The sequence below is a fragment of the Mobula hypostoma genome, chromosome 2 (genome assembly GCF_963921235.1).
Source record: "Mobula hypostoma chromosome 2, sMobHyp1.1, whole genome shotgun sequence".
NCBI lineage: Eukaryota > Metazoa > Chordata > Chondrichthyes > Myliobatiformes > Myliobatidae > Mobula > Mobula hypostoma.
Genome location: NC_086098.1, coordinates 200,941,081 through 200,958,887, shown reverse-complemented (window position 1 = coordinate 200,958,887; position 17,807 = coordinate 200,941,081). Strand labels below are relative to the sequence as shown.

Below are 17,807 nucleotides of genomic sequence, written 5' to 3'. Positions count from 1 at the left end.
ACATTGTGGAAACTATTTGCAATTCAAATTTCTCAAAACAACAAAACTCCACATTAAATGTAAAAACATTTGAGTAACTTAGTTTATGCTACAAATCCTGCAAGAACCCAAATGGTTCCAAAGCTTTACTGATCAAAGTGCCAGCTCTCATCATTGGGCATATTGTGAAGTAAATAGGTTTATTTTAGTGGGATAGGCCAGGGACTATATGCAGAGTGGAAAATGAGGAGTTGGGGACAGCCATTGTGACACAAATGATAGAAAATACAACATTCAAATAGATAGTATGGTGACAATGGAGTAGAATGAGGAACTTCCTAAAAATGGAGGAACTCTCCTAGGACTCTGAAATTAATACAGTAGATTCTGGTAATTGGAACACATCAGTACATTTTGGCCCAATTAAGTGGTTGCCCCAAATAGCCGATTTTCATGGAAATGGGTAAAAAGATATAAAGAAGATATACTACAGTTTAACTGAATAATAAATTATGTATTTAAATGAAATACAGAATAAATTAGAACACAATCAATACTACTACAGAACTATAAAACTTTGTATTAGCTCCTAACGCTTATCAACAGAGGAAATCATCGTGTACGCTGCAGAGTTCTTTTGATTGACTGAAAATGAACAAATTCAGCGCAAACACCAAGTACAGATAATGGGCTGCCTTCATACAAAGCTTTTGATATTGCATCCTCGAAATCTTCATTTTCATTGTAACATTCAAGATAATTGTTGACACCTTCAAATTCTTAGTAGTTCCCAACTTGCTGAAGTAGTGAAATAGTTTCATTTTCACTGCCAGCCGTTTCTGGCATCTGCAAGCCCAAATACTTGAAACCTAGTAAGCAAAGCAGTTCTGGGTGGTCTACTGCTTATTTCTCACCAACTACCAGCGATAAAAATCACTACTCTTTGGACACAAACACATGCAACTGACACTATTTAAAAATCTGCTTGCTTTAAGCGCAGTATAGTGTCTAATGGCCATGAATGTACATGCGACTGATGCTAGTTATAAACTGTTCGGTGACAGTATCCTGTTCTAATTTAGGGGCATAGAGTCCTAAATGAATACTGGCAATTTTCTCAGTTAGCTTTTGTTCTTTAAGAGTTGTCCCAAATAAGTAGCTTCCCCGATTAACCAATGGCCCAATTAACCAGAATTCACTGTATCCATTTAAATCAGTTCACATTTAGTAGCATCAACAAACTTGACCCAGCTATTAACAGTAAACACTTCAGGAATTGAATGTACGAAACTACAGGGAGGATTTAATCCACAAATGAAACTATTACACAGCTGGAAGAGCTTTGTATACCAGTACGCATAGACAAAAAATTAAGAAAACACATGAACTTAAAATACAGTACATCCAAATATGTCAATAAATCCTGTTTTCACTATACTCCTCTCCCTTGGTTTGCCTGCATTATGTTACATTCATTCATAAAGACTGCTTATTTAAGTCCATTGGTCAGTAAAATAGAGAAAGACAGAAGTGAACGGAAAGACTGTAGAATAAACATCTACAATTTCTGACAAGACAACATGCTGAATTGCTTCATGACTGTTAACCTTTTCAGCTTGTGCAAATCTTTTAAAGACAAATGGTTTATCCTATAGGCTACCTACATACTTATTTTATAAAACTGTAGAATGAAACTGCTTGGTGAGGAAAGGAATAGAAACCCATTTTGAACTCTCTTCAGCCAGACTCAAGTCAAGTGTCAGAATGGTATGATGCTACATATTTTCTCAATTATTTTCTTTGAAGTGAATGCTTCACATTTTGGCTGGGAAAAAAAAGCCTTGATACATATGGTTTATAATCAGTTGAACTCAGAATCCCAAAGTTCACATACTTTGATTTCAATAGCTCTTAACCTAATCACTGCAGAAAGTTGTTTGCAAGTACGTATAGCAGTTTCCTGTATTATTTATTTGCACAGAGATCTGCAGGTTAGCCCTGCTGTGTTCCTCAAAAAACATGTGCATCATGATTTTATGTAAAGCAAAAACCTAGATCCTCTTGAATCCCATGTATTCCTATGGTACGTTTTCTCTCAACAGTAACAATAAATTTGCAATTGCTGTTTCACAGTGTGAAGATGGGGGTAAAAAGGGTAGCCCTCAAGAGATTTGTTTTGGAAGGTGACAAGACGATCTCTTAAGTGGCTACAGATGCTTTTGGAGACACAAACAACTGCAGATGCTCTTTACCTCACAGCCTTCGAACTGAATAGAATAGTAACTCTTAAATAGTATCAAATATAGTTAATAAACTATTTGGTCTTTTAAAAAAAAACAAAGTCTGTCAAACAAGGTTTTGAAGATAAGATATTGAGGCAAACAAAGCTGATCTGACCTGGTGAGCAGTGGAATGATGCAAATCATAGATAACCTGCAAACCATGGAAGTGGAATAATATAACACTAGACGAATGGTACAGTAATAGCCCAGGTGATTGCTTTTATAGAAGATGGGGCAGAGGGAATGGTAAAAGAAACAAGTCAACCTGAGCAGTGGACTGAGTAAATGGTTTCAAGTAGCCTTGGACTTATGTTCAATTTTCTATCCCTTCAGACTGAACTACCTGCTCTTCCACACAATCAGTTTTGAACAACCAAAAATACTGCATATTCATACTGTTACCTTCTGCAATGTACAAAGTGAAAATATAATCAGAAGTAAATCAAACAGAGGCAAAGAATACATCAAGGGTGCCTCCTACCACTACGAAAGGTCTTCGTTTGGAATCATTAACTCTGTTTTCTTTTCCACAGGTGACATCTGGCCTGCTGACTAGTTCTAGCAGTTACTATTTTTATTTTAATGTCTAGCCTATTTAAATTTTCCCATCAGCGCATTATTCCTGCTTCCCAAGGTCCTTACAAAAGGAAAAAAAACTCAAGCTTCCTCATAAAAGTTGCCGGTGAACACAGCAGGCCAGGCAGCATCTCTGGGAAGAGGTGCAGTCAACGTTTCAGGCCGAGACCCTTCGTCAGGACTAACTGAAAGAAGAGAAGGGTCTCAGCCTGAAACGTCGACTGTACCTCTTCCTAGAGATGCTGCCTGGCCTGCTGCGTTCACCAGCAACTTTTATGTGTGTTGCTTGAATTTCCAGCATCTGCAGAATTCCTGTTGTTCATGCTTCCTCATTAACTTGCCACATCACCTTCATTAACTTGCCACATAATTATACCACGACTATGAAACTCTAGATTTTTCTTAACCAAACCTATTACTATGTTCTTAGCTACACAAAATCTTTCCAGTATTTTAAGTATTAACCCAACCAAGTACTTGTGTCTGGAGAGCAGACTCCTCTGAGGAACTTAAGATTTTGCTGGAGTGTTTGGACATGAATCCACCGTTTCAGCTCTCTCACCTATTCACTTCAATTTCATTCTTTCAGCAATGAAGAGCCATATTGAGGATAACAATTTTTTTTAAATTATTTTGATAATCAGAATATATTAACCTCAAAATTAATAACATTAGAAGCTTCCATGATGGTCAAACAATTGAAGGCGAGTTTGTTTTTCTTGCTTTCAAAATTATGTATTAGGAAACTTCATGAATAAATTTAATGCTCATATTCATGTTGAATATTGTTCTTTCTGCAATTCTTCCTTTCAATAGAAAATGTATCTAAAGATAGTAGCAAAGTGTTGAACTGTGTGGGCGATACAAAGTGTAGGGTTTAGCTTATAATTGTCAGAAAAACTTAAATCAATAATTTATTCAAAATAAAAAAAGGTCCGCAACATTTCTCCCTCAAATAATTTTGCAACCCCACTAAACATTTCTGCTTCTCCAGAACAGTCTTTCACTTTCCCGGTAATAAAACCCTACTCTCTTGCTTTCAATTGGGCTATTTCTTTGCCAGTTCGAGCTTCTTTCCCTCCATGTTGAAAGAAAATTAAATTACAGGTCACCAAGCAAGCATTTGAAACTTAAGGTTACTGTAATTGTAGAATTGTAAAAGCACCATGCTGAGATTTTTATTGATGCTCTGAATGTAGAGTAAATACTGAAAAGCTAGTATCTAATATGAATTTGAAAACACAGTTTTGCACGTTGATATATTAACGTTGTATTTTAAGCATATCACATATTGGTCACAGCACAAAAGGCCTTTTGGTCAATCAAGACTGTACTAGGTCTAACAAAAAGCAATCCATCTTGTCCTTCTCTATATAGCCCTGAAGATTCTTTTCTTTCAGATACTTATCCAACTCCCATTTTAAATTCATCCTGACGAAGGGTCTCGGCCTGAAACGTCGACTGCGCCTCTTCCTATAGATGCTGCCTGGCCTGCTGCGTTCACCAGCAACTTTGATGTGTGTTGCTTGAATTTCCAGCATCTGCAGAATTCCTGTTGTTCCCATTTTAAAACTACATTTGAATCCCCTTCACTATAACTTTTGGAATCATATTCCAGGCCCTAAACACTTCCTATTTAAAAAAAAATCAAGCTACTCTCAGTTCTTTTACAAACAAGAAAAAAATCAGCAGATGCTGGAAATCCAAGCAAGGCACACAAAATGCTGGAGGAACTCAACGGCCAGACAGTATCTATGGAAAAGAGTAAAGCCAATGTTTTAGGTCGAGGTCCTTCAGCAGGACTGGATTAAAAATAATGGGAGTCAGAGTAAGAAGGTGGGGGGAGAGGAGGAAGAAACAAAAGGTGATAGCTGAAACTGGGAAGGGAGGAGGGGTGAAGCAAAGAGCTGGGTTGTTGATTGGTTAAAGAGATATAGTGCTGGCGAAGGGCGAATCTAATAGGAGATGACAGAAGGCCACGAATGAAAGAAAAAGGGGGAGGAGCACCAGAGGGAGGTGATAGACAGGCGAGGAAATAAGGTGAGAGCAAGAAAAGGGGATGGAGGGGGGTTCATTACTGGAAGCTTGAGAAATCAATGTTCATTCCATCAGGTTGGAGTCAGATGAGTCCAAATGACCCTCATCTCTCCTCTTAGAACTGTGGCTGTTCAGACGTCTACTGAATGTTTTGATTCCCTCTTGTGTTTGCTCAAAAGCCTTTGCTGATTTTCTCTATGCCCCTCTTGTTTCTGCTTTTTTCTAAACTTCCCTTTGAACTTACTGTAATCAGACTGATTCTCACTTGCCTAAACAACTAGCATTTGTCTTGGGGCCTTTTTCAAGTTCCATGGTGGTCAGCCATTGTGCTCTGGTCAAATTTCTTTACCATTCTCCTTCATGGAAATCTATCGAAAACATGGCCGAATCATTTCCAACTTTAAGTGGTTGCCTTTGTTTAATGATAATTTTGGCTGCCAAACGTCAATTCCAAATTATCCAGACTAGATTTCTTCTCATCCTTATGAAGAGTCTCTCTTTAATTGAATATTTTTACCTTGGATTGGTCCAATTTCTTTCCATAGTATTCTAAACCTTGTGTAATGATCCCTGCCTCCTAGATATCATCTCACAACTCTTGCTCAACTTGGTTTGTCCCATTATTCACGACATGATCTATAATTGTCCAACTGACAAACACCCTCAACCCTCAAAATAACTGCGAAAGTGGATAAGATAAATGATCACTATTGGGGAAGTGAGTGGGTGACATGTGCTTGTGCATTTCTTAGCAGATGATTAAAGGCAGTCAAAGTAAAAATTATAAAGGATCAATCTGCCATTTCGTTAGATAAAATCAACCCCATGCTTAAGAAAGCAAAAGAGAAATAAAAGTGAAATTCAGTAAATATTTCAAAATGCAACACTTTCAAAAAGAAAAGCAAGCAGATACTCCAAGCAATGTTAGATAAGCACAGGATTTGGGTTAAAAAAAAAAATCCATATGCCAATATCAAGAGCAAGGATGAACATAAATGTTCCACGAAAGAAATACATTGTGATGTACACATAGATTCTTCTCTTACAGTTAAATTGGCACATGTACATCAAAACAGAGTGAAATGTGTTGTTTGCATTAACAACCAGTACAGTCTGAAGATGGACTAAGGGCAACCCACAAGTTTTCAATATAGAAACTGGAGTAGCCATGGTAGCATGGTAGCAGTTAGCACGACACTATCACAGCCCAGAGCATTCCAGAGATCCGGAGTTCGGAGATTAAATCCGGCACTGTTTAGTTAGGTGTCTCTGTACATCCTCCCCATGGAATGCGTGAGTTTTCTCCAGGTCCCCTGGTTTCCTCCCACAGTCCAAAGTAGCACCAGGTAGGTTAATGGGTCATTGTAAATTGTCCTGTGATTAGGTTAAGAGTTAATCAGGTTTGTTGGGGGTTGCCGGGGTGCCACAGCTTGAAGGGCCCAACAAAGATAGATTGGATATAGATGGGATTGACAAATAGATAGAGCAAGAGTGAAGAAGAGGCACACAAAGACTGCTTTTGCAACTGTTGCTTAACCTAAGACTAAAATAAAAACTGCAGATGTTGAAAATCTGAAATAAAGATAGAAAATGCTGGAAATAATCAGCCACACAGGCAGTAGAAACAGAAATAGAATTAACATTATATGACCTTTTATTAACTGTTGCTTAAGGTCAATTCAGAAATGGGGATCTGATTAATGGGAAGTTGTCATACTCTTGAATGACAGAAAGATAAATGAATTTGCAAAGTAAGGCTCAAAACAAGAGCTGAAAGTCATAGTTAGCTGCTTTTCACGAATTGATAGTTCTAAAGATTCAAAATGGATTTGGCATGAAACAATTGTACATTTTTTTATGTGTGTTGCTTGAAATTCCAGCATCTGCAGATTTCCTCATGTGTGCATTTCATAACTTGACATATAACAGATAACGCAAGAAATCTGTGAATATTTCTAAAGAGAAATAATATTCACATCATGCAATCTAATCCAAACCACATCCTGATGTCAGCATATCTTACCTTTCAGAACTGCATGAACAAATGGTGGAGCAGTGCCACGGATCTCTAAGTTCAGTCCTTCAGAGTCTGGAATTTTGATTATCCTAGATCAACAACACAAACATTGGAAAGCTAGCCAATTTCAAATATGCATTTTGTTAACGGATATTTCCAACATTCCCAGGCAGGTTATAATTCTTGATGCACCTTATCACTATATAACCAATTGCCATGAAAATTCAAATAGGAAGAAAAGTTGTTATTAGACTTGCATCAATCCAAGGATCTGAGTCATTAACAGCAGTTTAATAAAAAGTAAATGAAAGCTTTTCATGCCTTAAGCTGTGCCAAGGCACAAGATTTCAATATTTTAACTCTCAGAAGTCTTTGTAAAAAAAAAAGGACTTCACAGTGTGTAAAAATGCATCAACTACAACAGTTAAATTATAATACTTAGTACAAAATGAAATGAGGGAAGCAAGAATATTAAAGCTAGGGCATTTAAAATTGATCATAATTTCAAAAAAATAAAAATATCAACAAATCAAATTGCAAAGAAACATATATTGTATCAAAACCCCTCATTCCAGTTTTTATGCATATTGGAAAAATTCTCTTTGCATTTATGGAAGGCTTTCTTGAACATAAATTCACAGACAAGTCCAGAATGATTTACCACCAGCCAACAGTGTTTCCTTTTAGCCGAAGTGACTGCAAGGATGAAATTTGGACAGTTTTTAAAAAAGGTTCAAGCTTGATATAATCAAACCCAGAATATCTGAAGTAGAAACAAAATTTCTCTCTACTTCAAGTTTAGCAATATTTGCCAAGATTATTTAGTGTAGAGCTTTGATATACTTTACAATAGAAAATCCATTAACAACAATTATTGCTGCATAGCTGAACACCAGCTAAACATTTGTATTTTAAGACTTAAAAGTAGATTTTAAAATATATTTGATCTAATGTGGACAACATACTTTTAGCTTTAAGTTGGTGCATAACATCAAAAATTTATTGGGGTTTTAAAAATACTGCCAGAATATCTCACTGAATGAAATACAATGACAGTTTTATTAGTAAGGTAACACTTCAATTCTAAGTAACTGTAATAGAAGTGTTAAATGATTAAGATCTAATTTCACCTTTCAGGTGTCAAGAGGATGTTTGACACAAATGGTCTTACATAAAATATTGAGTAGTTGCATTGTCGAGATATGCATAAAAACAAAAACCACAACAAAAACACTTAGCTCATTGTTTCCAACTTTTATCTAAGTTGAACACAGCAAAGGTTCAAAGTTTCAAAGTACATTTACTATCCAAGTATGTATACAATCCTGAGATACGTCCTCCCGCAGGCAAACAAAGAAACACCATGAAACCCGTTAAAAGAAAACATCAAACACCCAATGCACGGGGAAAAAAAATCACAAGCAGCAAAAAGTTAGCAGCTAAGACACAGACTATTAAACATCAAACCGCAGAGTCCCCGAAAATGGTCCAGGAGTGTCAGCCACTGAGTCAGTTCAGTTTCAGTTCAGTGACTGCAGGCCACAGCTGCAGAACCAGTTCCGCAGCAAAGTGCCTCGATCAAAGCGTGCAAATTGCAAAAAAGAGTAGCCAGAAACACACCAACCGAAGAGTCTTCCAAAAGTGAGTCCACGGAGCGTGGTCAGCACTGAGAACACCAAACATCAAACCACTGAATCCCCCAGAAAAGAGCCCTGCAGCCAAGAGCCCCCTGCGAGGCAATCGAACCTAAGACCCCTGCAAACCTCTGGCAGCAGCAAGAGAGAGACCAGCAAAGGATAGCAGACGGCACTGAACACCCACTCGCTTTCGCTCTAGTCCTCGTCGATTTCAATCTTGTTCAATGTTTTAATCAGCAAGGAGTAATGGAGCCAACAATAGGTTCACATTCCGTCATTAGGAAATGACAGCCGCACACTCCGCTCTCAATCTTGCCAGATTCCTCAGGAGACAGCAAAAGCACCAGATCACTCAGTCAGGCCCAAAAGTACATAATGAAAATGGAAATTACAGACTGCAACTGATCGCAGTTCAGGAAAGGAAGCATACTTACAAGAAAAAGTAGCAGCTTTGTGATCTGTCTGCAGGATTTCGCCATTGGTCACATTGGTTAGGTGGCTCCATCTTGAGAGCCTACCAAAGTCTAATGCTGAATGATTGAAATGCATGCCTTTTCAATAAGCTATGCTCCTAAAATATCAACTTAAATCTATTTCTTCAGGTATTCATGTGGAAAGGAATGACTTGATCAATGATAGTAAGCATGGACTTAAATGAGAGAAGGCAGGAGAAGGGGGTTGAGAAGGATAATAAATCAGCCATGATAGAATGGCAGAGAATCGATGGGTCAAATGGCCTAATTTTGCACTTATGCCTTATAGTCTTCATGCCTGACAAACTTGATTAACTTTCAGAGGTAACTAGGATTGAGGATGGTAGCACATTTAATGAAATTCACATGGAGTTCAGAAAGACATTTGATGAGGTCACCCATGGCAGACAGAAAACAAACAGCAGCACTGGAATATAAAAGAAACTGGCAATGTCACAAAACAAAGAGTACAATCAACAGGTGTTTATATAAAAAAAACTCTGTCAATCAAGGATGCAATGGACTGAAAGGCATCCCTCTGTGTTAGAACATAGAACTCTACAGCACGTTTCAGGCCCTTTGGCCCACAATGTCATGCCGACCATGTAACCTGTTCTAGAAACTGGCTAGAATTTCCCGACTGCAGAGCCCTCTAATTTTTTAAGATGTGTTGTCAGCTTCTATAATTCTGAACTCCCAATTATCGATTACTCCAAATAATAACCCATGAATAACATGTCACAAATGTTTCAATGCAGAGGTTCCTATCAACAAGGAATTCATTGAATGTGGCAGTCAGATCTTAATTAATGCTGCTTGTTTTCTTATTAAATCAAATAACAGTTCCATGAAGAGGCAATCCTTTCTTGGAAGAGCAGGGATTTGATGCATGGGTAAAATAGGCAACTTCCAAAACTATGTCATGACTTAAAGCAACAGCTCATTGTATTTTTGGAGGAATACCACACCGTACAACAGAACACCATCCTGCTACCTATGGCTAGAAAGAAGTTAAAAATTACCAAAAAAAGGTTGATTCTAGTTACAATGAGTCACAACTCCTTGAACTTTAAAATCTTGCTTCATATCCTGAATTAAGCTGATGGAACGAAATTGTTCTTGGTATGGTTGTAAAGCAAAGAGGAGTTTGAAAAGTTTGATGCTATGACAGACAATAACACTGGTAAATAAATGAAAGTATTGAAAAGTTACTCAACTGCAATCAATGGTGCAGTTCAAGAAGTTAATTTTAATGGTGTGGCTGTGCGGAGACAGCTTTACTCTAGGCAAATGACCAAATAGCCAATGCCAATAGCAAATGTTTCAATATGCAAAACCAACACCCTGATATATGCCAATTTACGATTGAAACAATTGGTGAGGGAACAGTTCAAATGCAATGCCTACAAAGGCAATATTTCATGCCTATCTTAACACATCCATTTTTTGTAAAATGTTTATGCAATTAATATTTAAGTTCTCATCTGTGGAAAAGGAAAAATGACTAACACTACTGTTTGAGCAAACTTTGGCTGGTCATATGACATGACTCACTCTTTGGGTTTCGTTGCAACCAGCACCCTCAGTGGCCTTTGACTACAATGCAGCTGATGTAGAATAGTCTCTACTTCCACAACTGGCCGCAAGAAAACCAAATCTTCATTAATGGAGTAAATCTTCCTTCCAACCTGAAGACCTGCCACCTGTAACAGAAATGAAGCACCAAATATTTCAAACCAATCCAAGATAGATCTTTTTTAACTGGCTGACTAACACCAACCTACATTTGTGATATAAAAAAAGATAGCAAAGGTCTACTATTTTTAACCAAACGAAAGTAGCAGCTTGTGTACATATTTACTCCAGTATGATCAATTTTTTCCACAGCAGAACACCAATACAACAGGATTTTATATGGTACCACTTTTCATATAGTGGTATATGTACGTATTATATGCAAAAAAGATTTTGTAGGCCAGTTCCAGACCATGAGGGGAAAAAAAAAGTTGAAGTCAAATAATACGTTAGACGGAAGCCAAACTGCACAGCAAACAAATTCATGCCTCAAATCAAAGCAAGCCTTTTTATTGAATAATGGACAATTCATTGATAGAAGGCTTTTACAGAAAACATCTTAATTAAGCTTCTCACCATTTCCCCACCCATTTCGTTTTTAAATAACTAATATCCTGGCTTACACCAAGTACATCTGCTCGGCTTTTAAACAAGACTGTTACATAACAGTGTAGCAAGGCACTGTGATCAGCATCTTGAACAATTCCATCGTTTATTACCAGATTGCCAATCTGTATTTAGTATTCAAGTCTCTAATCTACTGCATTCACCACTGTTACCAGAGCTGCTTTGAAAGCAAACTAACAAAAACTAATTTCTCAAAGATTTTTTAGAACTCAAAATAAATTAAGAAAAGGAAACAAGAGTTTTTGGAAAGGTTTTCTACATGCAATTTTAGCATTCGTTACATTAGGATGCACGTATGCAATGAGCCCTTATATTCACAAAAACTGCAAAACTCTTATCAAATACTCAGTGATCTGTAAAATATTGGTGAAGATGGTATCTAAAATGCAGATTTGCACGAGTTGCTTTAAAATTAGCATGAAAACAAGAAGTGTGAGGAGAAGTAACCAGCATAAAATAATTACTGTTTGATTCCAACCATGGCTGTCAGTGAAACAGAAATCACAAGAAGCATCACAGTCACAAAAATATGTTAACACAAATTAGTAGAGGCCACACTTTTGAAGTGCTCATAATGTACTTATGAAGGTGAACCTACACAAATTTAAACTAACAATGAAATTATTTTTCATTTGTGATGCATAAAGAGTAAAAATTGTATGTTATTACTATTAAGGGCAAAAAAGGCGCCAGCTCTGCATCTAAATAAGAAATGCAGTATGTTCCAGGAAATGCGTATATTAAGATGAAAGTAAAATCTCAAAGAGCTTCTTCTGGATCATGGGAGAGCGCACAAGCACAGCTTTTTAACTAATCGATATTTTGCTGTCTAAATACTCATACTGTGCTGGCATTATGCAATTTCATTGTTCAAAAGAATGAGAATAAAATTGTTGGACTCTGGCATTTCTGCATTTGAAAAAGATTTTGCAAAGTTTAACCATGAACGCTTGTATAGACTTCAACGACAGTTGACACACTATTCTGCTTCCAAGGGGTCATCATAATCTCTGAAACCATAACAACCATTGAGTAGGATGCAGAATGTTTAACTGAAAAACAGTTAAATTTGTGCAAAGGTTGCACAGAGCAGTTCAAAATTCAAGCAACATTATATTTGAAGAATTATGTCAGATGGGTTATCAAACATGTTTATGCAAACACAACTTCTTTTAAATAACATGAATTACAAATCAATGGCTAATATACTTTAAAATGTGTTCAGCAAATAATAACTTTTCAATCTTACTGAATTTTTAAATTTAAAAACAAATTTATTATCAAAGTACATACATCACTATATACTACCCTGAGATTCATTTTCTTGCAGGCATTTGCAGGAAAATAAAGAAATACAATAGAATTTTATGAAAAGCTAAACATAAGCAAAGACTGAAAAAGGACCAATATGTGAAACAAGACGAGCCGTACAAATAAAAAATAACACTGAGAACATAAGACACGGGAGCAGAATTAGTCCATTCAGCCAAACCATCAAGTCTGTTTTCCATTAATTTTCCCTCTCAACCTCATTCTCCTGCTTCCTCCCCATAGCCTTTGACATTCTTACTAATCAAAAACTTACCAACCTCCATTTTAAATATACCCTATCACTTGGCCTCCACAGCCATCTGTGGCAAAGAATTCCACAGATTCACCATCATCCAGTTTAAGAAATTCCTCTCATCTCTGTTCTAAAGGGATGTTCTTCTATTCTGAGGCTGAGCCCTTTGATCCTAGACTCTCCCACTATTGGAAACATCTTCTCCAAGTCAACTCTACTGAGGCCTTTCAATATTTGGTACATTTCAATAACATTCCACAACCCCCCCCCCCCACCGCATTCTTCCAAACTCCAGTGAGTACACAAGTTGTAGGATCCTTGAAAATGAGTCTGTAGGTCGTAGAATCAGTTCAGAGAATTGGTGAATGAAGCTATCTGTGTAGTTTCAGGAGATTGATGGTTGTACTGTAAAAGCTATTCCTGAACCTGATGTTGTGGAACCCAAGGCTTCCATATCTCCTGCCTGATAGTAGCAGTGGGCAGAGGGCTAGACACGAACGTTGGGGGTCTTTGATGATGGATGCTTCTTTCTTGTGGCAATGATCGTGTGTATGTACTCAATGGTGGGGAAGGCTTTGCAGTGATGGAGTGGGTTGTACCCACCACTTCCCAGTTTTTTCCATTCCAAAGCAATTGCTACTTCCAGACCCATCTCTGATGCAGCAGATAGGATACCCTCCACTGTCCATCTATAGAAATTTGTCATAGTGTTTGGTAACATGCCAAATCTACACAAACTTCGAAGAAAATAGAGGCATTGTCTGCACTCTTTGTGATTGCACTTATGTACTGGTTCCATGGCAGGTCTTTTGATATGTTAACGCCAAGATATTTAAAACTACTGACATATTTTGCAATGGTACTTTTTACCTAAAAAATAACAAAACAGGGTTGTGCATTTATATACTGTAAGGGTAGTTAACTGAAGTTTCGAAAAGATTTAAGGTAATGACGTTTATTTTTTTAAAAATTAAATGAGCATTTTGCTCTTTCATGTAGTGCTTTCGATGATCACTCTTTAATAATCATTTTGTTGCACGTATTCTGTTCAATAGGATCTCGATTTAATGTAAAGATTTAAAGAAATCTATTCTCATACTGGCACAAGCCAGGAACATAACTGAAGCAGCCCAGTTAAAAGCCCAAGAGAACACATGATGAGACAAACACAATTGAATCTGCAAAACAGAGTTGGAGACAGTTCCTTGTGGACTTTAAGCGCCAATTTTAAAAAGCTATTGAGGCCTATTAAGGCTTGCCTGTGTAGCAGGAGAATGCTTGTGTTAATACTGACTAGGGTTAATTAGAAAAAGTAAAAGAAGTTTGGCTTAAGTGGAGTAGTCATTGTTGGAATGGCTATTATGTCAGTGACAGTGTTGGAGTGGTTATGCTTTGGCTCAACAGGTGCAGGCTAGAACTTAAGTTTGAGAAGTTAGAGTTGTAACAAGTGTAGGCAGGATGGTAGTTCAGACAGTGGAATGCTCCCCCTGTGAGATATGGGATTTCAGGTTACCCAATGGTCTCCCTAATGACGACATCTGCAAGATGTGCACACAACTTCAGCTCCTGACTGACAAGGTCAAGGAACTGGAGCATTTAGACCGTCTGGGAGGCTGAAAAATTCATAGCTAAGTCTTCCACTGAGGTGGTCACACAGAGACTGCAGGCTTCAGATGGTAGATGGGTGACCTCAAAGAGTAACAAGGGGAGTAACCAGTCAGTGCAGAGTTCCTCTGAAGCCAATCCCTTCAGCAACACATATACACCTTTGGATCCCAATAAAACAAGAAATTCTGCAGATGCTGGAAATCCAAAGCAACACACACGAAGTATTGAGCAAACTTAGCAGGTAAGGCAGCATCCACCAAAATGAACAAACAGTAAATGCCACGGGCTGAGATCCTTCTTCAGGACTGGAAAGGAAATGGGAAAATACCAGAATAAAAAGACAGGGGAAGGGGAAAAAGGATAGCTTAAGGGTGATAGGTGAACCTAGGTGGGTGGGAAAGGTAAAGGGCTGAACCATAGGAGAAAAGAAAGAAGGAGGGGCACCAGGGGAAGTTATAGGCAGGTGAGAAGAAGTAAGAGGCCAGAGTGAGGAATACAAAAAGAGAGGAGGGGGAGGGATTTTTTTTAAACCAAAAGGAGAAATCGATATTAATACCATCAGGTTGGAGGCTACCCGGATGGAATATTGTGTTGCTCCTCCACCTGTGGGTGGCCTCATCGTGGCACAAGAGGCAGCCATGGACCAACAGATTCTGTTTTTGGAAGACGGAGTGGAGGTGCTCGACAAAGCAGTCCAATTTACAACGGGTCTCACCAATGCAGAGGAGGCTGCATTAGGAGCACCAGATACAATATGCGACCTCAGCAGATTCACAGGTGAGGTGCTGCCTCACCGGGAAGGATTGCTTAGGGCCCTGAATGGAAGTGAGGGAGGAGGTGAATAGGCAAGTGTCGCACTTTGGCCACTTGCAGGGATAAGTGCCGGGAGGGACATTAGTGGGGTGGGATGAACGGAAATCAGGGAGGGAGCAATTTCTGCAGAAAGTGGACAGGGGGGAGGGGAGGTAAAGATGTAATTAGTGGTAGAATCCCTTTGGAGATGGTGGAAGTTGAGGAGAACGATGTGTTGGATGTGAAGGCTCATGCAGTGGTAGATAAGGACATGAGGAAGATGGGGTGAGCGTGGATGTCTGGGAAGTGGAGGAGATGCAAGTGAAAGCAGCAGCAATGGTAGAGAAAGAGAAATACTGATCTTTGAAGGAGGAGGATATCTCTAATATTCTAGAAAGGAAAGCCTCATCTGTGAACAGATGGGGCAGAGACAAAGGAACTGAGAGAAGGGAATAGCAATTTACAGGAGACAGGGTGGGAAAACGTATAATGGAGATAGCCATGGGAATCAGAAGGTTTATAAAAGGTGTCAGTCAGAGATGGAGAGAGATCAAAAAAGAAGAGAAATGGACTAAGTGAATATAAGAGCAGAGTGGAAGTTGGAGGCAAAGCTGAAGAAATGGACAAGCTCGGCGTAGGTGCATGAAGCAGTCATCAACGTAGGACACAGGACACTCAAAGCTGCTACACAGGTTGACGGTGTTGTTAAGAAGGCATATAGTGTGTTGGCATTCATCAACCGTCGGACTGAGTTCAACAGCCATGTTACTGCTATACAAGACCCTGGTCAGACCCCATTTGGAGTACTGTGTTTGGTTCTGGTCACCTCACTACAAGGAGGATGTGGAAACTACAGAAAGGGTGCAGAGAAGATTTACAAGGATGTTGCCTGGATTGGGCAGCGTGCTTTATGAGAATAGGTTGAGTAAACTTGGCCATTTCTCCTTGGAGCGACGGAGGATGAGAGGTGACCTGATAGAGGTGTATAAGATGATGAGGGGCATAGATCGTGTGGATAGCCAGAGGCTTTTTCCCAGGGCTGAAATGGCTAACACAAGGGGACATAGTTTTAAGGTGCTAGGAAATAGGTACCAAGGGAATGTCAAGGGTAAGTTTTTCCACACAGAGAGTGGTGGGTGCGTGGAATGCACTGACAGTGGCAGTGGTGGAAGCGGACACAATAGGGTCTTTTAAGAGCCTCTTAGATATGTACACTGAGCTTTAAAAAAATGAGGGCTTTGCACTAGGGAAATTCTCGGCAGATTCCAGAGTAGGTTACGTGGTCAGCACAACATTGTTGGCCGAAGGGCCTGTAACATGCTGTAGATTTCTATGTTCTATGTCGAGGAGGAAGAGTTAGGAGTATTTTTGGGGAAATCTTGGAACATGGACTGCTCTACTTAGCCAATGAAATGGCAGGTATAGCTGGGGCCCATGCAGTTGCCCGTGGCTACCTCTCAACTCTGGAAAAGTGGAAGAGCTGAAGGCAAACTTGTTGAACCTGAGGACCCGTTCTGCCTAATTTAGGAGAATGGTGATGGAGGGGAACTGATTGCTTCTTTTATTAGAAAGAAACAAAGAACTTTAAGATTGTCTGGATGGGGGGACAGAAATATGTAGAGACTGGGCATCCATGGTGAAAATGAGGCAGTCAAGGCCAGGGAACTGAAAGTTACTGAGGAGATCGAGAGTGTGAGGAGTGTCATGGATGTAGGCAGGAAGGGACTGAACAAAAGGGGACAGAATGGAGTCGAGGTATGAGGACACAAGTTCAGTGAGGCAGGAGGAGGCTGAGACATTGGGCCTACACAGACAGGCAATCAGGTTCATGGATCTTGGTTAGAAGGTAGAAGCAAGCAGTGCGGGGTAAGGGAACTATGAGTTTAGTGATAATGGATGAAGAACGCAGGGTGTGGGGGGGGGGGATCTCACTGAAACCTATTAAATATTAAAAGGCCGAGACAGAGTGGATGCAGAGAGGATATTTTCTATCGTGAGTGAGTCCAGGACACAGCCTCAGAATAGAGGGACATCCAGTTAGAACAAAGACGAGAAGGAATTTCTTTAGTCAGAGGATGGTGAATCTGTGGAATTCATTGCCGTGGATGGCTTTGGAGGCCAAGAAGGAGAATTGGATTGAGAGGGATAATAGATCAGCCATGATGGACTTGCAGACTGATTCAATGGGCCAAGTGGCCGAATTCTGCTCCTATATTTTATGGTCTTAAACCACCTACTTTGGTCTCTGATGTCTTATCCATTCCATCAGATGCTGAAACCCTTATCCACACATGCATTAATTCCAGACCTGATAACTTCAGTGCTTCTCTAGCCAAATGCTATCGTCCATGAACTTGAACAGATCCAAAATTCTGGTTCCCACACCCTTACCCTAGCCATCATTTTACTCACACCATTGATGCTGACTGACCTAAATTGATCACCATTATCCTTCTGTCAATCTTCTGATTGGATTACTCCCTTTCTTCCAAACTCCAAACCTTACAATCACCCAAAAACCCAGTTTCTTAGTATCAGTGCATACCAATTTTGCTTCAACCTGTGGCCATAAGCTCAGTTCAGTGGACCCCAAGCACTGCATTTTTTTTTTTTACGATGACAATATTTTAACAAAAGCTG

At 39.1% G+C, this 17,807-nt stretch overlaps 1 protein-coding gene across 2 annotated transcripts in view; it reads right to left on the bottom strand.

The window, feature by feature from the left end:
* The window catches only part of prex1 (phosphatidylinositol-3,4,5-trisphosphate-dependent Rac exchange factor 1), a 209,860-nt gene that overhangs the window by 57,585 nt on the left and 134,468 nt on the right, over positions 1-17,807 (bottom strand). For both annotated transcript variants that reach the window (XM_063041400.1, XM_063041401.1), the window contains exons 18-19: positions 10,556-10,704; positions 6,898-6,980 (exon numbers count right to left, since the gene is read on the bottom strand). In XM_063041400.1, the coding sequence (XP_062897470.1) occupies positions 6,898-6,980; positions 10,556-10,704 (232 nt within the window). The remainder of the gene's footprint in view (positions 1-6,897; positions 6,981-10,555; positions 10,705-17,807) is intronic.